General features: G+C 46.2%; 1 protein-coding gene across 1 annotated transcript in view; it reads left to right on the top strand.

Annotated features, from left to right (window-relative positions):
• Positions 1–27398, top strand: part of NADSYN1 (NAD synthetase 1) — a 1375099-nt gene that overhangs the window by 415119 nt on the left and 932582 nt on the right. Inside the window, exon 5 of the mRNA XM_069623454.1 lies at positions 27197–27286. Within this exon, the coding sequence (XP_069479555.1) occupies positions 27197–27286 (90 nt within the window). The remainder of the gene's footprint in view (positions 1–27196; positions 27287–27398) is intronic.

The following is a 27398-nucleotide window of genomic DNA, read 5'->3' as shown; positions in this document are numbered from 1 at the left end:
GGGCTCAAGATATTCTACAGATGGTCACCAAGTTTCAAAATGCCCAACGTCTACCGCCTTCGATGTTTTGAGGTTGCTAGGCCTCATGGCATCCTGCATCTTTCTAGTGCCAGAGGCTCACCTGAGAATGAGATCCCTCCAGTGGGTACTAAGAACCCAATGGTCGCAATTCTCAGGAAGAATGTCAGATCTCCTTCAAGTCCCAGACACAGTGGCTCGAGACCTTCAGTGGTGGGCCTGTCGGGAGAACATCTTGAAAGGAGAACACTTTTGGCAACCATGGCCAGAGATAACAGTAGTCACCCATGCCTCACTAACTGGGTGGGGAGCCCATGCCAACGACTTGACCATCAGCGGTCGTTGGTCTCCATCGGAGTCCAGACTACACATCAACCTGTTGGAGCTGAGAGCAATCAGACTAGCGCTGAAGGCTTTTCTGCCGTCTGTACAGGGAAGAATGTCCTAATAATGACAGACAACACAGTGGCCATGCACTACCTCAACAAAGGAGGAGGCGTAGGATCACTGCCACTGTGCAGAGAGGCGATGCAGCTCTGGTTTTGGGCAATTCAAGAAGGAATCTCTCTATCGGCAGTTCACTTAGCCGGAGAGAAGAACTTGACAGCGGACGCTCTGAGCAGGCAGAGCAGTCTCCCACGAGTGGGAGCTAGCTCAGGAAGTCCTTCAAGAGATCTTCGCACTTTGGGGAACCCCTCAAGTGGATCTGTTCCCCACCAGTATCAACAGGAAGTGCAATCAGTTTTGTTCAAGGGAATTTCCCCCGAGAGGAGCTCTAGGGGACGCGTTCGTAGTAGACTGGGAGTTTCCACTTCTATACGCGTTCCCTCCAGTCCCTGTCATTCCTCAGATGATCAGGAGCTTGAGAAGATTCCGGAATCCTATCATCCTAATTGCTCCGGATTGGGCCAGGAGAATGTGGTACCCGGACCTTCTCGACATGTCCATCTGCCCTCCGATTAGTCTTCCGCAAAGAGAGGATCTTCTCTCGCAGAAGGGAGGTCAGGTTCTCTATGCAGACATCAGAACCCTCAATCTTCACGCTTGGTTTCTGAAAGGTTGAGATACAAGGATTGGGACCTCCCGGATGACATCATGGAGGTGTTGCTTTCGGCTAGAAGGCTGGCGACAAAGACTTTATACCGCTGCCGTTGGAATAGATTTTGCAGCTGGTGTAGCGAAAAGAATATCGAACCCTTTTCACGCAGTACACCAATGGTGTTAACTTTTTTGCTCTACTTGGCGAATTCAGGTCTTCAAGTTGGTACAATCAAAGGCTACCTCGCAGCACTGTAAATCTTTAAGCGCACTGCGGAGGAGCCATTGTATTTAAAATTACCCCTAGTAACCCAATTTCTAAAAGGCTTAACTAATGTCTATCGTCCAAAGCCGTTCAAGTTCCCTTGTGGGACTTAAATCTAGTCTTAAATTTTCTGATGGGTACTCCTTTTCAACCACTCCATTCTTGTTCATTAAGATTTCTCACCCTTAAAACAGTCTTCTTAGTGGCTCTAACATCTGCCAGAAGAGTGAGCGAATTACAAGCTCTATCTTGCAAACCTCCTCATACAATTTTTCACAAAGACAAAGTTGTCTTACAAGTGAAGCCTAATTTCCTCCCAAAGGTGGTCTCTGAATTCCACATCACTCAGAAAATAACCTTACCTTCATTCTAGCCTCCTCCCCATCCAGGGAAAGAGGAAGAGAGGCTACATAAGCTGGATCCAAGGCGTGCCTTGAGTTTTTATATCAACAGACTTGCTAGGATAAGGCAAGCCGACCAACTGTTTATAGGTTATGCAGGACACAAATTAGGATTGCCAAAAAACAGACCATTTCAAGATGGATTATTTTAGCCATTCTAGAATGCTACAAATTAGCAGGGAAAGAGCCCTCTCAACATCTTAGGGCTCATTCAACCATGGGTATCGCAGCCTCTTCGGCTCTCCAAAGAGGAGTGCCGATTCGGGACATATGTGTGGCTGCCACATGGTCGTCCGCACATACCTTTACAAAATTCTACAGTCTGGATTCCTCCTCTAGCCAGGAGACAAGATTTGGCAAAGCTGTATTACATTCTGTTCATTCTTAATGGGAAATATTCCGATTGTACTCCTACCTCTTCTTTCACACCACTGCTATGGGAGTCTGTCAAGATAAGGAATACGTCGGAGGACACAATCCCTTCGAAGAACAAGTTACTTCTTACCTTGTAACATTCTTTCGATGGGATGTTCCTCTGACGTATTCCTTATCGCCCCTCCCATCCATCCCCGCAGTAAAACTTCCCTTGTAGTTGCAGCTCCTTCAAGGTCAATAACCAATTCATGCACAGCTAATTTTAAGCTTCAAAACGGAACTGAGCAACGGTCGCTGCGCAAGTCTATTTATACATACAATGACGTCGGCGCCAAGACTGAGGCTGTCGAGGGACACCAGCTCGAGGGACGCCGACGCGCAGCGCCCTCTACTGAAAAAAATTCGGAGGCCAGCAAGCTGGGATCTAATCTATCAAGATAAGGAATACGTCGGAGGAACATCCCATCGAAAGAACGTTACAAGGTAAGAAGTGACCCTCACATTCTAAAAATCAACCATACAGTGAAAAGGGAAATGTCTTTGGCCTTTGAAGGTGTACACCTGTTCAAAAAGGAAAATGCGTAACTCCAACACACAAGTTCCCTGAGTATAAAGTTCACAATTCCAAAGGGTGGTTCCCTTCCCCTAGATTTCTCATCACTCAGCTTTATACTGGTTCCTTAAGTTCCTTTAGATCAAATATAATTAATATACAAAGTATCTTGGCTGACAGTGTGATTGTTGATGGACAACCTGGTGTATTCTCCTGCTAGATTTCTTCTTACTCCTTGATATCTCTCAATCACACTCTTTGGTTACTTCCTGATGCAGTGTATTCATAGATTGACCAATTTGTTCTTACCTGGTATACTATCTTGCCGGGATTCTCTTATATGCAAACACTTCTTTGCTTCATATACAAACACTTATGACTTGTAATCCCTGGTATACTCTCCTGCCAGGCTTTTCTCGTATGCATATGTCTGCACCTTGGGTCTGCCTGGTATACTCTCCTGTCAGGGCTTTCTCATATGCGTATTGCACACACTTGCAAACTTGACAGTTTCTTATATTTATTCTGCTAGTTTATTCTGTTCGTTTAAGAAATATGGCCCTTTTTGTTCCTTCTCATTTGCTTCATTTACTTCTGTTTGCTTTCAATCTCGTTGCCGAAATGCCCTGGTGTTCCCTCTTCCCTCGGTTGGGCTCACCGGTTTGCTGTAGAGGGAATGGCTTCATCAGCGGTGAACCTGCAGCAGCTCATTGGCATCCCACTTCCTTCTTTCGGTCTCGCCGCATCTGCTTTGTGGTTCCTGTGCTTCCCGCAGCCCCTGCATGCCTATTCTGCGCTCCCCTGGGCTGCAACAGCGCGGAGGCTGCTCTTGGGTACAGCTGCATGCCAGGAGGCCGTCCTTCCCTTCTTTGGCATTCCCCCAACGTACCAGTCTCTTAAGTCTGCCTCCTTCGGTTTCTCCCATGAGCTGGTTGGCTCCACGGACCTCACATTCGCCCAGCAGTCACTCGGTCAGCAGCGAGAGGACTTGACCTCTCCAGCCAACTTCTTCCTGTCAGCTGGCTTTGTTGTTTAAATATCCCACCGGCCAATATGCACTTGCAACAACTCGAGTGCGGCTTATGTTCTGGCCCTTCACTGATCTTCATAACTTGGTTCAGCTTCCTTTTGGCAGTACTTCTATTGTTGAAAGAGGGAAGCCAGTTTGTGATCACTTGTAGGCAGAGTCTGGGAAGCTGTTCTCAGTAGTTTTAAATGGCAAGGTTGTTGACTTGTTTGCAGAGTTTGTAGAAGTATTATCAGCAGTTTTGGAGGGCAAGTTAGGTTTTAGATCACTCTGAGGAACTGGATACCGAGTTACCTGGCGAGTGATCTTCACTACTCCCCGTCTCTTCCTCATCTCAGTGGCCCGCATATTCTCCCTTTTGGGAGTTTGGAGATTAGACACACTGACTTAACATAGAGGTGTGGGGTGAGGGCAACAATATGCCATTAAGGCATTGGGACTGAAGAAGCATCCTTTAAGGAGAAAGAAGGTATGTGATTTACTCCACTGATGCCATCGGGTCTCTGTGAGAGTCACTTTCACCCAGGTGGGTCCTTCCTCATATAGCCGCCCCCAGGGGTCAGGATCAGGTAGCGGCTGCCATCGCCTGGCCACATGGGGGGGGGGGGACAGCCCCGGGAAAGGAGTGATGACATCCTTGGATTCATCACAATTTGTAGTGTATGTGCATGTAACCCAAATCTCCTGTGAAGCAACAGAGCACTGCACAGCAAGGGTATGAAATACGGTATACAATAACATCAATATACGTAGACGGATGGAATGTTAAGGGTATTATTGGAAAGACATAGTCTGAAGTAATACAGATGGATACAGAGGAGGCGTATAGGCTGTCGAGGGAATTGTGGACTCAGTCTAGATTATGCTATGAAATGCACATTGAATGCCAGAAACCATGAGCCATCATAAAATGTTAGGCACACTCCACTTCGCCATGAAATGTCACTAACCATTAAATATTTTATTGTTTTTCTGTTTGCCTTGCCATTTTCTAAATAACACCAGGTAATACTAGATGTTACCAAGGAGGCCGGCTCACCCTCCACTCCCCACCCTATCTGAGACTGTGTGATGTGCTCCCAACTGTTTCCTCCTGTGGCTGCGTGTAGATCCCTTGGTGCCAAATTGATGGCCCTCTCCTCCCTTGTTATTAGCTCCCTGCTCCCTTCTTTTTCTGCTTCCCTCACCATGTCCTTCCCCCTTTGCTTGGAAAGTGCTCTGTTGCTTCCCAAAGCTAGGTCTGCGCTCAATAAATACCCTAATAATAATAATGGAAATGGGAGAATACCTCAGTTTCTCTCCTTTCTATTCTCCCACACCTATTGAGCCTTTGACAACAGGAGGTTGGTTTTCACTGTTTTTCCTTTGTCACAATGAGCTCTATTGCAACTCTTTGGTTGACTTTACTGCGATGAAAAATAAAACTACTACTTAGTGTGACAAATCAAGGGTATTCGTTCCTTCTCCCAAGGGGGAGCCTCCCCCCTTTAAGGTTAGGGAGGGGAGAGACTCCCCATTAGGGGACAAGGACGTTCCTGTGAGGTACTCCCTAAACCACATAACATAGTAGCAAATATGGGACTTTTTGTTGCGAAGAATAATGTAATATCTGCATCTTTGGCTGGAAGCAATGCTGAAATAAACCAACCTGAAAAAAAGTCTCATTAAGAAGAGACCTGTACTTAGCTGAGAAAAGTGGAGTGCCATGGAGAACGAGAGATTATCATACGCAGGGGAAGCCCCCTGACGTGATCATGCCTTGGAGAGGCGGTCCTGAGGCGAGCCATAGAGACTGCGACTTTCGAGGAGGCAAAGAGTGCTGGTCTGATACACCAGAGGACCGGCGCATTCCACAAAAGAGGCCTTTGTTGAATAGGAGAGTGGAATCCTGGAACAGCTGGTGGCAGGATCACATCCATATTGTGGTAGGCAGGACTTCAACACCATCAGAGAAGGGAGCGTGAACAGCTGCCTACCGCCAGTGCCCATTTAAGGCAGGCGCAAGGAGGGAAGCCGAGAATGGGATATTGGCAAAACTGAGGAGCAAGAAGGCAACTGGGAGTGCTAACGGCTCCTTAATGTCACCAGCCAAAACAGTAAAAAAACTGTTTCTTTGTGTGCTTGTTCCATGCATTACACTTGAATTTGCGTGTTGAGAACTCAGCTGCATGCGCCATAGCTTTGCATGCTACATAAGGCAACTTCGCCTACTTGAGTTTTCCTCCCTCTCCCTTAAAGGCATGGTCTAGTAAAATTTTTTATTGTCCCTACGGGTCGGCCATGTTTTTTTAAGCCTAAGTGGCTCGATTTTAGAAAACTTTCCTATGGACCTTACCCGAGTTTTCGTCCATTAAACGCATGTGAAAACAAGCACAAGGGAGCCGCCATTTTCTGATAATCCTATCTTTTCCCCGATCGCCCTGGCTGACCTGCTTTTGCGGCACTAAATCAATTCCCCCGCCCCTGAGCCTGACATTATCAAAACATTCATATTCCCCGCCTCTCCCCGTGACATTACTGTGCTGCGTAGGCAAACGCGCCCAGTCGTCTTCTGCGCGACTCCACACAGAACCCGGAAACCAACACAGATCAACTCACAACACAGCGCGCCACAATTCGGAATATGAAACTGTACTTTAAAATGAAACAGCAACACAGTACATTTGGTAAAGTACATTTATTTGACATTAAATGTTTAGAGAATATTCAGCAATTGCCATATGAACTCCGGAAGCCATTTATTTTCTTTTATCTGTATCCGCAAAAACTGTTCCGTTTCATCTTGAGTCACGCGCTGTTCCTTTATGGTACACAGGGTGTTCATTTTCGGAAAAAGAATCACTTTGGAAGCACGGTGAACCGCAAGGCTGTTCCATCAACTAGGCACTAGTCCAGCCTAAAGGTTGATATGTTGCTTCTAGCCACTAGTACAGCGTAACGGCATGTGGGCCCTTGGCGATCGTCCCATAATATGGTGATCGTGCTCCAGTTGTTGACACGAAGCTGCAGGTGTCTGCTGAAGAATCCATCCGCCGGTGTCTCAAACAGATGGCAGTGGCAGAAAGGGATCAAATACCTGTTATGAAAACAAAAACATGATAATTAGTCTCGCTAGCCGAACTTCATTAATATTACTCATTTTATTTATTACGGCCGATCAGAAACTATTTGCTTGCAAGGATAGTTCAATGGAGTATGTTCGTCTCTAAAATCAATGCGAAAAGTAAGGAGATAAATCGAGGCAAACACACAATGATAAACAACAGTTAGTCTACATGCGTGAGGAATTATATGATATGGCATTTGTAACGCGCCTATACTCAAGTGTTTCTAGGCGTGACGAGGCAGGTGGGGAACAAGGGCAGACAGACAACGATCCTACTAGGCCAGGTGTCTTTCTGATCGCGCATGGGGAAGGGCTGTACATGGTTAGTTGAATACAAATTAAATAATAGGGCCAGCTGGTGGCAAGTGCGGAGAAGGGGCTGAAGGATACAGAGACAGTCCCGTAGTGCAGGGAAAAGTGGCTGGGCCAAGGACCGAGATCGGTGAGACCAGTGGACCTGCATGCCCATGTGCCCACTACGAACAGTTTTACTTGCTTTTCCTAGCTCTTCAGTCATTCATTTATTCATGCATCCATTCATTAAATCTTCATTCCGGTATAAAAGCGTGTAAAGATTTACTTACATTATATTTGAAATTTCCATTGTGTTTCTTCGTAATGCAGTCTGTAAAACGGACCGTGCTCTTGACAACGGTTTTTCGTATACTGACCTAAAATTAAACTCGGTCTAGTTTCTGAATTTTCTGCCTTATCGTCTCTTACGTTATTGCGCACTCCCTTCAAATGTAGTTCTTTCGGCATGGTCCCTGTCTCAAGGTCAAAAAACAATAGACCCTTATACTTCCAGTGCGACTTGTGGGCCTCATCTGGGCGCTGTCCTTCGCATTCTTTATTTACAATATCACATAGTATAGGCATCTGTGAGAACTTGAAGTTTAGAATCCGTCTATGTAGTGCGCCTCAATGTGCAAATGCGAACTGGCTTCTCTCCCAAATGCCATGGCCCGCTTGGTTGGCGCGTTCCAAGTGCCCCAATTTTGTCCCCGTTGTCTGCGAGCTTTGCAGCCCAAATTGAGACATTTAATTTTTGGCGGAAGGTCAGGGAAAGTATAAAGTACCACAGGAGTTGAGTTAAAAGTGAGATTTATTGTTTGTTTGTTTGTTTGTTTTATTATTTGCAATACGCAAGCCTCCCCTCCGTTAACAGTGCGCAGCATTTACATTTACATGAGATGAGACATGAGAAAAATATATATATACACATATGTGAGGTGAATAGAGAGAATTCAAAGAGGACACCCAGCTTGTTCGCCATCCATGATGGTGAAGGTAGGGGTTAGGTTTACAGGTACACTGTACAAAAACATTTATTTACAAAAAGACAATCGTATTGCAATTATTTAAACCGGGATTTGTACTTCACAATCAGCTGTGCTTCGGGTGGGCATGGCACAGTCGCAATATTCGGTGGCAATGGATCACTGCTCTGCACAGAAACGTCCAAAATTCCATATCTGTGCTTCTCTAACACAGCAACAATAAGGCCTTTCACAAAGTCGAACTGCATTTCATCATAGACTGGTTTGATCACCCATTGCTTACTTCGTTTTGAAAACACCTTAGTGTAGCGAGGCATCCTTACTTTACCCCTAGTCCTAGATTGTTCATGTCCGACATTGCTGTTATGGGCCAAGACCACTAGTAGAGTGCGATGTTTCATGCCCCGAAAGCTAAAATGCAAGCGCTTTGGCCTGTACTTTAGGCACATATTGTGGAACACCTCCAAATCTCCTGTGTGACAGAATTCTGTCAGTCCTCTCAAATCTCTTGATAGAGTTTTGTCGAAAACAATCTTCTCAATGGCTATGTGTGTCGGTGAAGATGGAATCAACCACTTCTTCTTCCGTGCCTCCTCTGGGGACAAAGGGCCATGTTCACATTGGTGGAAATGTTCATTTGCTGTCCAGCGGTGAACGTTGGTACAGTGGTGCATCAGTGACCGCCATTTTTCAAGTAGTATTTCCACTGACCCCTCACAAGTTTTTGAGCTCCACCAAAGATGGTTGGTGATAGAATGTGACCACTGCAAAATACTTTCAAAACCTTTTTTTTCCCTGCAGCCGAGATTTTCTTATTGATTGATTTAGCAAGATGCCATACGTCAAATTGATGTTTAATATGTGGGAACTGCTCTCTCATTGTCTTGGCAATTGAAACGTGTCTATCCGTGGCTGAGGTCGATGTGCATTCCCCTCGATTGTAGATATTCCACTGATTTTATAAAACCTAGTTTCTCCATGGCCACTGAGGATGTACATTGTGTTACCTGCACGACCACCGAACTCACAGTTTTCTTACTATCCATGTCCTGAAAGTGGTAGGTGCAGTACTTGGCAGAAAATCCAGGGCTGACGCACTGTCCATCGCCGGCTAGCCTGAATCATTTGCCTTCGAATGTACTTGCTAGAGACAATTGTTCAATTTTCCAAGCATCACTAATGGCCGGAAACAGATAATCACGTTTGGTATATGTAGTACAGCGCTTTAGAAATGAAATGGAGTCCCACAAACTGAAAGAAAGCCTCTAACTTTCTAAAACTGGAGCCACTAAAAAGTGATACAGCTGCACACAGTAGATTGCCTGCTGGCAGTTTCCCCAGCATCGGTTGTGCAGACCATGAGAACCTATGATTTAATCTACAGGCGGCATTTATTTTGACGTTACTGCCTTTTATTTGACGAGTCACATTAATCAATGGCTTCCCACATACTTTCCCTCTAATGGAATGCACACATTTCAGCATACTTATAATTTCCATCAAACAACTGTCGAATACAATGTATTTGCTCTCTTTCATTAGACTGTCATCCTGCGTCAACGTTGTTTCGGCCTGTGACGTTGTGGAGATTTCAACACATTTGAAAGTAATATCGCTGATATCAAGTTCTGATGCGTCTATGGATGCTGCGGCTGGTTCATTCTCTCTCATTTCAACATCTATTACTTCAACATTGATGGGAGAACACAACCATGTCGACAGGTTTTTTGGTGCCAAATTTTTGGCGGGTGTAGATTGTGTAAATTGATCTGCAACTACTTCAGAGCTATCTTCAATACATTCAATAACATCTTCTTGTGGTGGTGCGGTTGCACTGTAGCTATGGTCCAATGCAACTTTGCTGTAGTCTCCAAACACAGTTAATTCATGTTCTGGCCATTGGACATGAGCATCTCGAGCCTGAACATGCCTCGCCTCAATTAATAGTTCCTCCATAGTGTACACGGTCTGGCAAGCCACATCTCTCATTCGCTTCACTGTCTGTGTGTGTATAGTTCTGACACCCACGGGTAACTGGAGGAGAGATTGGAAAAGGGATGTTCAATTTAAACACAAGATGGAGTGTAGTAGAATTGACTGGAAAAAAACATAAAATAGTCCCCAGCACAAACATTTTTTTAAAGTTATGAACTGTTTGTAACTAACCTTTTTTTGTTTTTTTTTCTTTGCAACTTTTTTGACTCGACCTTCAACATCTGTAGCTCCGATTTGTTTCCGCATGTCCTCCCTTCCTCTTGCGCTGCAACAACTATATTTTCTGTATCCGCATAGACAGCACAGAATGTGGCTCCATCGTCTCCCTGAAACATAGTACTTTCATTACTATGTATCAAAATATTGTTAGCATAAAACACACGTGAGGACGAACACACAGGTACATCTCAATAGCCAAACACGATTTAAACATTGTGTGCAACAATCAAACGACAAGTATTCGACCTGTGATGATCTATTTCGATGGAACTGTCAGTATCCATACCTCTGGCTTTGCATGGACTGCCATGAATGGTTGTATTGGAGAGGAGGCATCTGCATCTCCCTGAAACACAGTACTTGCATTAGTATGGTTTTCAATATTGGAAACACAACACACATTTGGGGTCGATGGCACAGGTACATATAAAGAGATAACCACAAATGATGCATTGTCCAAAAGAATCAAGGAAAATCCAAATATGATCACATTTCATCGACTTATTTCAAGGATTCCTTTACATCTGCATCATCTAAATGAGATGTTGTGATTGTGGTGGAAGCTCCGTCGTCTCCCTGAAACACAGTACTTGGATTAGTATGGTTTTCAATATTGGAAACATAACACACACTTGGGGTCGAATGCACAGGTACATATAAAGAGATAACCGCAAATGATGCATTGTCCAAAAGGAAAATCTAAATATGATCACATTTCATCGACTTTTCAACAAATTTTTTACATCTGCATCATCTAAATTGGATGTTGTGATTGTAGTGGAAGCTTTGTCGTCTCCCTGAAACACAGCACTTGCGTTAATAGGGAGGAAAGTATGGCAAATGGAATCACGTTATATGATCACGCATGATGGAGCTGTCATTATCCATACCTCGTGCTGCTGAAGAATATCTATGGATGTTGCAAATGTAGTGCGCACTTCCGAAAGCTGTTGCGCCGATTCGTATACTTGAATGTCAGGCTCTGCATCAAGTGCAGGGGTTGACGCTCCATCAACTGCCTGAAACATAGTACTTGCATTAGTGAGGATTACAATTGTGAAAACATAACACACACCTGGGGTCGACAGCACAGGTACATATCAACGGCTAACCACGAATGAAACATTGTGTAGAACAATCAAACGTCAAGAATTCCAGCTCTGATGATGACGCTCGATGGAGCTGTCAGTATCCATACCTCCTGCTGTTGAAAAACATCTAGAAATGTTGTAATTGTGGCGGACGCTTCAGCATCTCCCTGAAAGACAGTACTTGCATTAGTATGGATAACACTAATTAGAACTGAAAACAAACACCAGTGGACGATAACTAAGGTGTATATCAATTGGAAAGCAGTAACCAAACATTCGGTAAAATAATTACACGATAGAATAAAACTATTACTTGACATGCATAAAACAAGTATGTAGCGGATTAGCCTAGTAAGATTACCTGATACGCGCTAGAAGTGGTTGATAACTGCGACCACGTCAAGGATGTAGAATGTTCTTGCTTCAGATTGAAGGGATAGTCAAGAAGTTGTAAAGGTCAATTAATGATTGATAATGAAATGCCAATATTAAAAATAGCCATGTAAACCGACAGAATACTTGAAAAATGCTCAATACAGCACAGTTCCCTGTCCCCATATATATATATATATATATATATACATTGCGTTTGTGGGTTATGAAATCGAAAAAGAATATATTGATAAATGTCATTATTCAAAAAACTATACACTCATATCAATATCGAAATTATTACAAGGGATAGAACACCTACAATATCAATTAATCCATTCGGCTACCTACACACTACCGCAAGGTCTAAAGCTAAATCCGGACACTTGACTCACCGGTGGCGGAATGTGGACGAATAGAGTGGGAATAGCGTTTTCACGCAATTTCCGTGTTGTTCGCCGTTTATTCTTCTTTGTTACCCAAGAAGTTGTGTACATGTCCAAGGAAAAGTGCCGGCTGCTGATGCGGTATCGATCACCCCTCTTGTCCTGTAAGACTTGTTGGACTCTACTTTCCAGCTCATCCAGTGGATATCCGCAATGTCTGACCCATTCTCTTATTCGATCAACAGTTTTCGGGAATACATGCATTGTAGTTCCTTCAGATTTCGCATGGGTCTTCGAAGGGCAACAGCTAATCGAACAGGCAGGCATTGTTGATAAATCTGAAAAGTAAATATCGACATTATTATACAATCTTCAAGAATAAAGATTTGATACAAAAGTAAATGAATCATACAATGATCAATGCAAGGTTTGTTTTGGTCGCAGGAACTATACCAGTTCATTATGTGCGGCTTAGTATTTGCATAAGTTGCAGAAATGTATAATTGATGTGACTGAAATCTAACATGTGACTCGTCCCTTGGATGTTCTGTCTTGCACGAGAAGGAAACATGCTTACATTATAGACTGGACCCCCGAAGGATGCAATTCAATGACAATAGACAAAGATGAAAATAAATAGATCTATTGATAGCATAGCAATGGAAATTCAAGTCAATAGCAATGAGACCAATGAACATAGCACTATTGGGGACTCTACTCGCAAATAGATAGAAATTTAAAAATCTGCGAAATATGACCAGGATACATGGCCTTACCTTGACCAACAAACAGTTGGATTCAGCAAGCAGAGCAGTATGTTGCGGGAGAATAGGTGGATGGCCACAGGTAGCGCACTGATGGGTATGCTCAAAGCGGTCACAGAAGTTCACGGATAGCACGACGACGAGCAGATTAGCATAGATCTCAGTGGTTCCCAGGTAGCACGTTCAGGAGTTGACTTGCAAAGCACAAAGATGTTCTCATGAGACATATCGAGTGGTTTTTAAAGTATTAGAAACTGGGGTGTGTTTGTGAATGAATGACGTATGTATGTCGTGGTATTAGGGGGGCGGCCTGCTTGAAGCTGAGGCCTGCCTGGAGACACGGGGTCTGAGGAGACCATGTGAACAATTGCCCCTTGGCGTGGGACACCTTTTGAAGTGTACATGTAGTTTGGCACCTTGGCCTTTCGCGCCCCTGACAGCCCCCCATGCCAGCGCGCATCCACCGGCGCAAACCGCCTTTGATACAGGGGGGTGGGATGGATGGCCCTGGGGCGTGCAGGTAAGGCACAGGAAGACTGCTGAATGGAGACACACTTATGTGGATTGCAGGGGGGCGGCCTGCCTCAGGGGAGGCCTGCCTGGAGACACGGGGTCTGAGGAGACCATGTGAACAATGGCCCCTTGGCGTGGGACACCTTTTGAAGTGTACATGTAGTTTGGCACCTTGGCCGTTTGAGCCTGTCACAGCCCCCCATGCCAGCGGGCATCCACCGGCGCGAACCGCCTTTGATACAGGGGGGTGGGATGGATGGCCCTGCGGCGTGCAGATAAGGCACAGGAAGACTGCTGAATAGAGACACACTTATGTGGATTGCAGGGGGGCGGCCTGCCTCAGGGGAGGCCTGCCTGGAGACACGGGGTCTGAGGAGACCATGTGAACAATGGCCCCTTGGCGTGGGACACCTTTTGAAGTGTACATGTAGTTTTGCACCTTGGCCTTTCGCGCCCGCCACAGCCCCCCATGCCAGCGGCCATCCACCGGCGCGAACCGCCTTTATATCAATATACAGTATATCGCCTTTATATCAATGATAGTATATCGTTGCTTATCAATAACAAATGCCACATACCGGAGATTCTTGTGAGCACAGACCCACACTTCAACCGGTGTATTATGGTGGTCAAGACCGTATAATCCAATGGTAAATGTGACCAGGATACATGGCCTTACCTTGACCAACAAACAGTTGGATTCAGCAAGCAGAGCAGTATGTTGCGGGAGAATAGGTGGATGGCCACAGGTAGCGCACTGATGGGTATGCTCAAAGCGGTCACAGAAGTTCACGGATAGCACGACGACGAGCAGATTAGCATAGATCTCAGTGGTTCCCAGGTAGCACGTTCAGGAGTTGACTTGCAAAGCACAAAGATGTTCTCATGAGACATATCGAGTGGTTTTTAAAGTATTAGAAACTGGGGTGTGTTTGTGAATGAATGACGTATGTATGTCGTGGTATTAGGGGGGCGGCCTGCTTGAAGCTGAGGCCTGCCTGGAGACACGGGGTCTGAGGAGACCATGTGAACAATTGCCCCTTGGCGTGGGACACCTTTTGAAGTGTACATGTAGTTTGGCACCTTGGCCTTTCGCGCCCCTGACAGCCCCCCATGCCAGCGCGCATCCACCGGCGCAAACCGCCTTTGATACAGGGGGGTGGGATGGATGGCCCTGGGGCGTGCAGGTAAGGCACAGGAAGACTGCTGAATGGAGACACACTTATGTGGATTGCAGGGGGGCGGCCTGCCTCAGGGGAGGCCTGCCTGGAGACACGGGGTCTGAGGAGACCATGTGAACAATGGCCCCTTGGCGTGGGACACCTTTTGAAGTGTACATGTAGTTTGGCACCTTGGCCGTTTGAGCCTGTCACAGCCCCCCATGCCAGCGGGCATCCACCGGCGCGAACCGCCTTTGATACAGGGGGGTGGGATGGATGGCCCTGCGGCGTGCAGATAAGGCACAGGAAGACTGCTGAATAGAGACACACTTATGTGGATTGCAGGGGGGCGGCCTGCCTCAGGGGAGGCCTGCCTGGAGACACGGGGTCTGAGGAGACCATGTGAACAATGGCCCCTTGGCGTGGGACACCTTTTGAAGTGTACATGTAGTTTTGCACCTTGGCCTTTCGCGCCCGCCACAGCCCCCCATGCCAGCGGCCATCCACCGGCGCGAACCGCCTTTATATCAATATACAGTATATCGCCTTTATATCAATGATAGTATATCGTTGCTTATCAATAACAAATGCCACATACCGGAGATTCTTGTGAGCACAGACCCACACTTCAACCGGTGTATTATGGTGGTCAAGACCGTATAATCCAATGGTAAATGTTAGTATAGATATATGTTTGACTTTTATAGAGACATAACCTACTGAAAGACTTTGAACAAGTGTGTTTTAGTGCATGCATTATCGAGAATATGTTATGTTAGCTTAGATAGATAGTGACCACCCTGCTTCACAGCAACCAGACCTTCACCCATTCGGAGCACAGATGTCTGACGTCCATCCTTGAATGGAGACACACTTGATTCATTTAAAAAATCGAGACAACGGTTGTTAAAATATATGTGGTGTTTTATTTTGTATCTTATTTTCATGACACAAAAATACAAGACTTTAAAGATTATACAGGTCAGGTTGCAGCACAGCGAGAGAAAATCCCCTGTACTGATCGCTGTCACTTGGGAACGTTTCTCTAATGGCACGAACGGCACAGGCGGGTATCACTCTTCCAACGCGGTGTCCAAGCCTCCTGTGAAGCCACCATGTAAAGGAACGATAGGCCACCAGCCTGTACCACCTGTGAAAAGGAATGAAACAAACTGTTTTTAATTGACCAAGATAAGTTTAATAAACGTTTGTTGTCAATGTCAATTCTTGTAACTAATGGCATTTTACACGGACAAATGCTATCTAGACAATGCACACTATTGAACGACTTACATGCGTTACAATGATATGCAGATGTAATTTTGGATATAGTAGAAGAACATGAAATAGGAGTGGCATGACAAGCAGAGTATACTTACTCGTTACTCGGATTACGAGGACGAACAGTTGCGCGAAGTTCGTGCATAAGCACCATCATTATTCTCAACACGGCCCGTGCTAGGCAGGCTGCCCTGAAGTCTGGCAGCTCGGTGATGCATTGCGGTCGTGGCTCGCCTTCCGAAATGTAGGCCAGGCATCCCGAGTTTTCTTGGCAGCAGCAGTTCTCGTCCTCAGTTGGCATTAGCTCGCACCGATTGCATGTGCACCAGGTGGAGACGCCGTCCATTCGACTAGGCCCAGGCTCTTCATCTGTTGATTCGTCCTGCCAACTGCCGTCCGAATCCCCATCGTTTTCGCGTGCTTCCCTTTCCAGTAGTTCCTCCTCGGTATACTCGGGCTCGTACATGTAGGGCATTATTGTAGACATTGTGTGTTAAACAAACTAAAATAATTTATAGCGGTGGTACTGGTATCTGTTCACACGGGCTACAAGCGGCGAAGGTAACTGACCAGAGCACTGAAACGAGTCACAGAATACTCAAAGTAACACATAGAGAGGAATGGAATCGAAAATCGGCTGCTGTGTGTTGTGAAACGGTCTGTTTATACTTATTGAGGAGAGAGGCGTCCTGCCATTTCCATGGCGACACGTCATTAGCTGAAGCGCAGCGAATGTTGACACGAGACGTGCTTTGGCGTTGGGAAATGGGCGGTACGAGTCTGCTGATGACAGGCTCAGGGGTGGGGGAATTGATTTAGTGCCGCAAAAGCAGGTCAGCCAGGGCGATCGGGGAAAAGATAGGATTATCAGAAAATGGTTGCTTGTTTTCGCGTGCGTTTAATGGACGAAAACTCGGGTAAGGTCCATAGGAAAGTTTTCTAAAATCGAGCCACTTAGGCTTAAAAAAACATGGCCGACCCGTAGGGACAATAACATTTTTTACTAGACCATGCCTTTAACTGATGGCCCCTGGCCAGCACCTGTTGGCAGGAGAATAATCTTCGACACTCTAAAATAAAAACTGTGTGGGTGTTGTCCACTTCTCCAAAGACAGCAGCAAGCTGAGCCATCTTTTTAAACGCGAAGAACAGAATATCTTTGCAATTGTTCTTACCACAAGACACACAATTGTATGAATTCCTCTCCACAACCACCACTATTAAATTACACTCACTCAGGACACACAAATACTTTTTTTGCACTACTTAAACCCTTCAATATGTTCTCCACTAAACCCGTGCTCCACTATGGATCACAATACATTTATCAAATGCATAAATGTTAAACCATTTCGCCCCACATAACAAAAGTCCTATTCAATAACCTCATTTGTGATGTCACAAACCCTACAGCAAGGCAAAATAAAAAAAACAAAAAATAGTGAACAGCTTACCCTTCAATACAAGTCCTCTTTAAACATTTCACTAACATACTGACACACTTACATAAATAACAATCTGTATCCACCATCCTGTTTTACCTAACAGGGAACCCCAATAACTCTCCAATAATTCTTGTCTTCTTTTATCTACTGTGTCGCCTGTAGAGATCTACCTCCGCAAGGAAAATATCAAGGACTCCAGCTTCCATGATAAGAGCTAGCTATTACTGCCAATCTTACTCGCAGGAAACCCTCACCCATGAGGAAAGCAAAAATGCATATCTCACAGGAAATCCAAAATGTCAAATATTTAACACCAACATTCGATATAAAACGAACATTTGAACACAAACATTAAGCGGAACCTGTCCACACCCTCCCCTTTTTGCCATATTGCACTCCATAATCTGCTTGCAAAAGAACTAACTGATCCATAGCTGTTCCCTCCCCCCCTGTATTTGTCAGATTCCTGGGCTCATACTTACATCTCTGCTGGTCTGCTGCAGCTCTCAGACTCGCAGTCACTCCCCCAGCCTGCCACCACAGCCTGGCACCCACACCTTCTGCTCTCCGTAGCAGGCAGAGAATGTAGGGGAGTAGGGGAGAGACACGATTTATCGCTGAAAGCATAAGCAGCCATCTTTCTGCTACCACTTGAAGTGTAGTTAGGAAAACGGAGAGCCTCAGGGAAAATCCCCTCATGCTCAGAAACGGAGTCGTCCAGAAATGTGACAAATTGCTGCTTTATTTAGTCCAAGCAAGGATACACATACAGATTCTACAGCTCCAAATGCACTCTGAGCTCATTACAGGCGGGCAGTGGGTCTTTGAGAATGTTTTTAAGCTGCACAACCAAAAGATACATTCCTTGCTCTTAGGCGAAATGGGGTTGGGGTGAACAGTATAGGCATAATTACAGTCTATAGGGGACAGATAATTTGATTGGTCTGGCTAGATCTGGTAGCTCCACCTGATACCACCCCCTGTCCCCAGGTCAGTGCCAGCTTGTCACTTTAGGAAATTTACCAGCACATGAGCAAAAAGATTGGGTGGGGAAGTTGAGCTGAGAGCACTGCCTGCTTTCCACTATCGTTTTCACCCCTCTGACTTCCCAGACCTTGAGCAAGGACACTCCATTTTCCATCTTCATGTTGTGTTGCATTTGTTTCATCTTCGGTCTACAATTTGATGGCAACGACCTTATCTGTCTGAATGGGCTTTGTTCCCCAGCTCCAGGTCACCTGTTCAGGGATCGTAAAAAATATTTTTTTCTGCTAGCATTTGAGGGATTTCAGCCTTTTTGTCCTTGTATCTTTTAAACGGACTCTAGCCCTCTTCTCCAGTGTCCATGGCTGAACTGGACATCCTGCCAGGCCTGTTTTTCATTTCTCAGAAAAGTCGGTGTATCAGGTGTCAGGCCTGTGTTTTGAGCTTTCACAATTATTTTCAATGCAGCTGTGGCTTCCATTTTGCTGATAATCACTTTTTCAGTGTCAGCAAGAAAGTCCTTGTGGTGTTTTTCACCTGGCTAATAACTCTGTGAGTGTGTTCAGCCATGTCACCTTTTTAATGATTCAACCGGGTATGGTCTTTGGGGCTGTTTCAGTGGGTGGCATCTGTCATCTTGGGGGTATTCTGAGGGGGGGTGGAGACCCCCTCAACAACCTGTGCAGTGTCAGTACTAGACTGCATGCTTGGAGACGTCCTGCTAGGAGTCTGCAAGTTGCCATTTGGTTGGCCAGAGGGACTCGTGTTGACCAGTGTTGGTACAGGGGCTGCAGCTCCCCGCCCTCACTGCACTTCACACAACAAACCAGCAAACTGCATCACACATTGTTTTGCCCATATCACCGCCCCTGACTGAGTTGCAGCTCCTAATGGGAGTGCTTGTCAACCAGATACAGACCCAGCTGCACACCTACGCCACGCCAGAGGTGCTAAACCCTACCTCCTCGCGCCAAGAAAGAACAAATGAGGATTCACTCCCACGGTGAGAGCAGTGACTGTTCCATGCTGACCCATACTGCGCAAGTTGCATGGCGAATGAAGACGATGGTGTACTGGCTGGTGCTAGGATGCCAAGCCAGTCGATGATCCTTGCACCCTTACAGGAATTTGATGTCTCGAGGGCCCCTTCGGCTTCAGGCCCCAGGTGGCCTGCCTGGGTGAAGCCCCTGAAGCAGTGTCTGGCAGCATCAGGGGAAGATGACGATGATACAAACAAATCAGTGATGTTTTATTCGGCTGGCCCTGTTGTCTGCAACATTTTTGAGACTCTACGACCCCCTGACATGTCATTCAATACAGGTAAGATTTCCATCCTAGAGCACTTTACGCCCATGGCAAATCTTGACTAAGAGAGGTCCTTCATGAGGAATTCTCTGCATAAAGAGGGGGAATTCCTTGACATCTATCACTGCAGGCTACGGCGGATGGCCATGAATTGTGATTGGCTGGATGAAGAACATGAGATGCGTCAACAGATCATTCAGGCATGTTCCTCTGTTAAACTCGGACGACAGATACTGTGTGAACCAGGCATTACTCTGGTCCATATTCTGGAACTTGGGTGCTCCCATGAACTGACTGATGTCAGGGCAGATAGGATGTGTGCCACCATGAAGTCAATCAAGCTGGAAGAACCTTGCCCAGTGGGTCGTCAACAATTCCAGAAAATGGACAAACGCCCTCCATGGAACAAGAAGCAAAGGCGAGGCACAGAGATAACCCTGTGACCCAACTGTGGATATGACTTACCTCACTCCAGTGACTGCCGGCCAAAACGACACACATGTGGGAGATGTGGTGTGATCAACCATTTTGCATGTGTATGCCGTATACCTACACCTTCAACCCACCTGCGGGGACAAGCGAGCCCAAGACAACAATATCAAAGACAGTTGCGGAAGGTCGCGCTGGTTGAACAGTCACCTCCTGAGAATTCCTTTGAGAAGTACAGATAATAGAAGAGGAAACCGATGAAGATGTAGTCCTCATTTCCAGCATGACCGGATAAATGTACAGTCAACATTTGAAACTCCCAGGTTCCAGTGATGATTGATACTGAGGCATCTGTAAGCGTCATGGCTCACAACCATTATCGTGGATTGACAGGTGCTCCGCCTTTGAGGGAGACGCAAGTATGAATTTATACATTCAGGGCAAAATTCCTGCTGCCACTGGAGGGTGTCTTCATCACGCCAGTTTGCTCCGAGGACACCACCATCAGAGCAGCATTCTTTGTCACCAAAGTGAGCAAGGTTACCCTGCTAGGATGTTCTGCGGCAGAGGCTCTGCATATTGTGAACTTTGTGTTCAGGGAATGTACATACAAGATGTTTGATCCTTATTGACTAAATATGCAAAAGTGTTCACAAAGATAGGGAAGTTCACAGGAGAGCCAGTCCGCCTACACATTGACCCAACGGTACAGCTAACAGCATTAAAGCACAGGCATGTGCCGTTTCCCCTGAGGGCAATGGTTGAGAAGGAACTTGAAAACCTAATACACATGGACATTATCGAAGAGGTGGAAGGGCCTACCCTGTGGGTTTCTCCGATTGTGATTGCCAACAAAACAAAATAACCAGACTCAATCCAAATTTGTGTGGACATGCGCCTCCCGAACACAGCTATCAAAAGGGAAAGGCATATCACCCTGACGCTTGATGACATCCTAACAGATATTCAAGGGGCAAATGTTTTCTCGAAACGAGACCTGAGGTTAGGTTACTACCAATTGGTGCTGGACCCCGCTTCACGATACATTGCATTGTTTACTACTCATCTGGGGTTGTATCGGTACAAGCGTCTCAACTACAGGATCTCTTCTGCCACAGACGTTTTTCAAAACAGGATCTGCGGTGCACTGGCTAGACTGAAAGGAGCTATCCGCATCAGTGATGGTATCATGGTTCACTCCAGATCGGAACGGGAACACCTGGGAAGGCTAGGGCATGTCCTGGTGCGCATTCCACAGCTGGGACTCAGGCTGCATGAGGACAAATGCACATTAATGCAAAGGAAAATTGAATTCTTTTGGTTTGTGCTCCAAAAGATGGGATCCCCAGCCCCTCTAAAAAAGTAAGGGACATCCAGGTGGCAGGCCCCCCTTCCAGTGCCTCAGAAGTACGTAGTTTTCTTGGTATGGTCACGTGCTGCGGGAGGTTTATCCGCAACTGGCCACTCCACAATCTTGTGAAGGACTACGTCTGGAGGTGGACCGCCCTCCAGCAAAGCGCATTCGAAGATATTAAAAACATGATTACAGCCGAAGACACAATGGTGTTCTTTGACCCCAACAAGAAGGCAAAGATCATTGTAGACGCGAGCCCGTTTGGCTTAAGGGCGGCACTGACACAACCTGACAACCAAGGGAATGCCCGTCCAGTGGCATTTGCGAGCAGAGCCCTGTCGGCTATGGAACAGAGGTATTTGCGCATAGAACGTGAAGCGCTAGCCGTGCTCTGAGGCTGCAAACATTTTCAGTTGTACGTTACAACAAGTCTGTGACACGGTGGTCACCAACTACAAGCCTCTTCTCCTGATCATGGTGGGCTCGTCCTCCAAACCCCTGGCTCAGATCGAGAGGTGGTTACTTGCCCTGCAGGAGTATGACCTGGAACTAGTGTACTGCCCGGGGAGTGCAAATGCTGCCGATTTCCTTTGCCGACACCCTGTGGAAGCAAAGAAAGTGGGGAAAGACGACTAAGAAAGGGAGATGGAAGAGTTCCTACTTACCCTACTTCCTGCGGCTATGCCCGTATCGATCTCTCTTGAAGAAATACAAGAGGTGTCGGCGAACAACAACTGTTTCCAACTGCTCAAGTCAGCACGGATGCAAGGGAAGTGCAAATTTGTTCTGGACAAGCTGAACAAGCGCACTCATGACGCAAGGAGAACCCCAGAGCAAATGTGGCAGGTGCGATACGAAATGCCATTCATGGACAGTGGTCTCATCCTCAGAGGATCGAAAATGGTCATTCCCTCCAGCCTGGTTACACAGGTGCTAGAATTGGCTCACAAAATACACCAGGGAGTGGCCAAGACCAAAGCCTGGCTCCGGAGGAAATTCTGGTTTCCCGGCCTTGAAGAAAAGGTGGAAGAGTTTGTCTGAGCCTGTGTGTGGTGTCAGGTGGTGTTTCCACACCAAAAGGAGCCCTACATCATATCCATGGACTGGAGCAACGTTCCCTGGTGAACAGTGCACATCCACCTGCCGGGACAATCATTTCATGATGCTCTTTGGTTCCACCTCGCTTGAAGATGTAATAGCAGGTCTCGAGGAGATCTTTGATACCCATGGACTCCCCAATGAAGTGTGCACACATTGGGGCGCCTTTTAAGAGCGGCGGGTTCTCCAAGTACCTCTAGCGCCTAGGGATCTGGCATCGCAAGATCACCCTGGTGTGGCCGAGTGCAAATGGGGAAGCAGAGAGAATGATGAGGACCCTAAATAAGGTATTCCGCATTGCTGATGGAAAGGAGAATGCGAGCGACAAGCTCTATACCAGTTATTGTCGGAATAATGTACCACCCCGCACTGCTCGACTGGAGTATGTAAGAAAGACATGGTATCAAAGTATGACAAGTGATCACAGTTTAAGGGTGTTTATTAAACTGTAAAATGGGTGTGATAATACAGTCCTAGTGGAGTCTAGACAAATATAAAAAGGGCCTATACTAAGAAAACCTATTGCCAATCCGTACTGCTATGCTACAAAAGAGTGTGGGATAATGTTCACAAGAATAGAAAGAAATGTTCAGAAAATGATAAATCGGGGTGTTATGGCTGGGGTCTCCCTTCTCAATGTTTTTAGCACGGGATAAGGCGGGACGAGGTTCCAGTTCCTTTTCTCAATATCAGGGCCTTCTGAGCCCAAGTCTCTTTCATGCAAAGTCTCTTGCTTCAGAGGACCTGATGTATCATAAACAACAAAACAAACCTTCTGTGTGCTAATCCTCACGTCGGGCAATTTACTTTTCACACTTGGATCCCACTCCAATCCTTCTCTTAATGTTAGCCTCCCTCAGTCAGCTCACACCTACCACTCACTGTGGATATCCCTCTGTCTGGTTCATACTTGTCACAATGTTCATGGGTGTAGTACTGTTCACCCTAATTCGCAGGCAGCCCTCAACCGGGTTCACACTTGCCAAAATACACAGTTCACTTCGCTTAACTTCCTCTTGGCATCCCTCAGTCTAGTTCACATTTGCCTCCAAAACGGGCCAAAGATTTTCGACTGTACAAGGGGTTTGGCTTGACCCTCGTATGACCACTTTGACACCTTACACCGGCCTCCCCTAAGGCCTTTTGGTGCTTCTAGTTTCTACAACAACCGAAGACTTTCGAATATGCACAGGATTCAACATTACCCGCTGCTGGACCACTTCGATTTCCCAGTTCACCACATTCTCCTGCTTTAGGAGCTGGGCACTAGTCAGAGTCCTTCGAATGAGCGCCCAAGTAGCATCGGACCACTCCAACTCTAATGCCAATTTTGCTTACAAAAGACCATTCTACATTATTTTTCTTTCTACATACAATGTTGCTCTTCGTAACCTTAAACACAACACATTCCGGTCTGTTATCCGCTCCCTCCGTCTCACCGGCTATACCGAACTCTATTGGCGTCTCCTGCCTCTGCAGTCAAGGACTGTGCCACGATGGCAACCGCTTCTCCCCGCTCTGGCTATCAGTGCGGGAGAGTCCCATGTACCACTGACCTCTTTCGCACCATTCGCCAGCTGTGATTCCTGGTCTTAAGTTTCCCTTCTTGTAGGCTCTGCGGGTCTGGGTTGAAAAGGGCAAGGGTAATTCTCTCCTCGTCGGCTTTTCAGGTCTCACCGCCTTTCTCCTCCGTTTGAACTGCTGTCCTGGAATAACTGCTTCCTCATGCGTTTGGCCTTGTTCTCTGCGTGCTCTTGTGCCCCGCCTTTTATCCCTATGGGGAAACGGAAGAGAAGTCAGGTGTGTGTAGTTATCAATGATTGCCTGCCTCTGCCTCACCCTTGTGTTGGGACATGTCGGGTATACGGCTCTGGCATTAGTCGGTTGTCTTTCATGGTAATTGGTCTGTGCGAAAGTGTTTGCGTCACGAAAAGGGTGGGTTGAGGTTCTAGATATCCTACTGGGTAGGATGGGGAAAAGGTGTCCTAAGGAAGAGGATACAGCTTCTCACCCTTCAGTGTCCCACTTCCACTCCCGAAAACCCTTCATCCAAGTGATCTTCCCGCACTGGTCCACCCCCAGGAACTGGATCCAATAGCGATGCCCGTGTCCTGGCCACCTGGATGACAGATCTCCCGAGGACTAGTGAGTGAGACACCTTCAGGTTTCTGACCGGTACCACCAGCTGAGGCCCTGTTCCAGTGATGCCCACGATGACTGTTGCCAGATCACTAAATCCGTAACCCGGGTCTGATCGATGATGACATGGTGTTGGAGCGAAGAAGGGCAAATGAAAAAGAAAATACCAGGAGTGTGTTACGAGACCAGCACCTGGAAGTAGGTGACAAGGTGCTTATGCAGTCCAGATAACAGAGGGAAAATGTTGCTACCCCATGAGCCTACACCCATAGACGTGGTGATGACCAAAGGTATAATGGCCACTGCCTCGGATGGCCAAAACGGAAGTGGCAAGGAACTAAAGGTTCTTCCGCAAGATTGCCCACCAAATTGGGTAAAGCGGCTGAGACAGCCCTACCAGAGGGAGGAGAACGAGTCCCCGACGGTGGCCAGGCTTCGGGGGGTGATGAGTCAGACATGGGAGGACCGGAGTCCAGTGATGGAGAAGGAGAACCCATAGATCAAAGAGGGTGTACGAGGGGAACATTCTGAAAGAGACAGAGGATACCTGGGTGAGAGATCGTCGCCGGCAACTGGTCTACCTCAAAGACTTTGAAGTTGATATCCCTTGAGGCCAACCCTCATTTGCCTCAGCAGAACTGGCTATCGTGGTGAACGCTGCCCTATAGACCGTGTGATGTCACTTGTTGTGACTGTTGTGAAAATGTTCTGATTGTGTTTGGTTATAAAACGGGAGTGTGGTCGTTCCTTTATGAACCTCGTGACGTGTTAAGTCTCGAGGCCAAGTTAATAAATACGGGACGTCTGGTGCACGAGCAGCAGTGCATCCGGAGACCCGAGCTAAGCCACAGTTGTCCGTGTGAGTTATTGCTGAGGTTGGAGGGGTCCATATAGATACGGCCTCCACCCCACAACAGTAGGAAGTGATTTTCCTTTGGATACATTCTGATTCCTCCAACTTTAAAAATATGTGAGTGATGCAGAGTGCTTTGTAATATGTCTTTTGCCTGACGGTCCGCCAAATGCACACTTCTGACTGACTGCGTACGTTTTTTGTTTCCCCCCGAGTCGTTGTAGTAGTTTGACGTCTACGTTTACATTGTAACTGTTTCAACAGATTTTCTGGGATGTCGATGTAGACACTGTTCGTGTAAATGAGCCTTCACAGGACATGGGATGGCACTGTTTTCTTACTGCTGCATGACATTTTTTACTGGCATTAGTGGGCAAATACAACATGATGATTGTATCAGATTTGGTTGATTTGTATAATGATAATGGTTTATTTTTATAGCACTTTCACCAAAGCACTGTACAGAGAACATATTTATATAAAATGATCACCCAACCAAAGTTGGTACTCGTTTTTCGACCTGCGAAGAATAAAAGTCTGAGTTGGCCTTGCCAGGATTTGCGACCTGCAGATCATACTCAGATTGCAGTAGTGAGAGCTCAACCCACTAAGCTATGTTACGAGCTAGTCAGCAAGGGTATGTTTTCTTACTGTGGCATGGCTTTTTTTTTGTTACTTACATTTAAGGCAGAGCATGTTCTTACCTAGGGATACAGCATATATTGGTAGAGCCAGCATGAACATGTTTTGTTACTTTTACCATGATGCCAGTAATGATACTGTATCATGAGTATTTATTTATGTGGGATTACTGGCACATATAGGTGCACCAGAGTGGGCGGATTTGGGCACAACAGTGGGTAGAGGCATTATGAAAATGTGTTTGAAAGTGCTCCTGTGCATTTTTGATTACTTGGCATTTTTTGACTTTTTTCATGTCTTGTAAACTGCGCGACCTTTGACCTAATGTATCACCGAAAGTGTACTGTAAAATTCACCATGTCAACCCCGTAAAATGTTTTTTTTTTCTGAGAGAGAACCACTCTGAAATTACCCTGGTTGGCTCGCTCCTCCTCGCTGCGCTCTGTAACTCCTACAGATTTGGCCAGGGGCAAAACGAGCCCAGTTCCCTCTTCGGGCTCGCCTTAGGGTGAGCCCTACTACATTAGTTGCAGGCCCCACTTGTTACACAATCCTGGCTACGCTTCTGGTGCGTTGAAAGATGCATCTAATGGGCCAAAGGAAGGCATGGCATATATTCAGCCTCCTGGGCTTCAGGTGGGGGGGGGGGTGGGATGGAATCAAAAGTGAAATGGGTTTAATGGCCACACTGGGTACTGTTGCAGCCCTTCAAGTAAGTCTGTCTTTTACTCCCTAAATTGGGAGCATACTGCCAACAAAAAAGGGGCGCAATATATAAGCAGGCATCTCTCACTTGCACCCCATCATGCATTGTGGAAAGGATTTTTTGTTTTGGATTACATGCAAAATGTTCTTTTAGCAATGCACACCGAGGCAGTTCTGAACAGAAGCTTCAGCAGTGCATGCCACACACAGGCGCTCTTGTATTGTTGTCTGAACTGAGGAGGACCTGTTAGATTATAAAAAAAACTATAAACTTTACATTTATTGTAATTAGTGAGCTTTCAAAACTGCCATCCAGCCCGCCTAAAATGTTGTGGCTGGTTCAGCCCCTGGTGTTAACCTGGCCTTACGTGATTTTGACAATACATTTTGCTTTGCAGGAAAATTCTTCTGATCAGACCGAAAATGGCCTTGGCGAATACAGGGAATTACAGGGAACTGCGCTGGTTCTCCCCATGGAGCAGACCGAGGTAAATAAGTAGAACATTCAGGGGGTAAGGCTGCTGTTGTGAAGCAAGCTTTATTTTAGTGTTGAAGATATCCGGATTTGTCAAGTTCATCTGATAAATCTATTCCAGCAGC

Source organism: Ambystoma mexicanum, chromosome 11 (assembly GCF_040938575.1).
Source record: "Ambystoma mexicanum isolate Mex_15411 chromosome 11, UKY_AmexF1_1, whole genome shotgun sequence".
Taxonomy (NCBI): Eukaryota; Metazoa; Chordata; class Amphibia; order Caudata; family Ambystomatidae; genus Ambystoma; species Ambystoma mexicanum.
The sequence above is the reverse complement of the archived record's forward strand: the minus strand, read 5'-3'. Positions and strand labels throughout refer to the sequence as shown.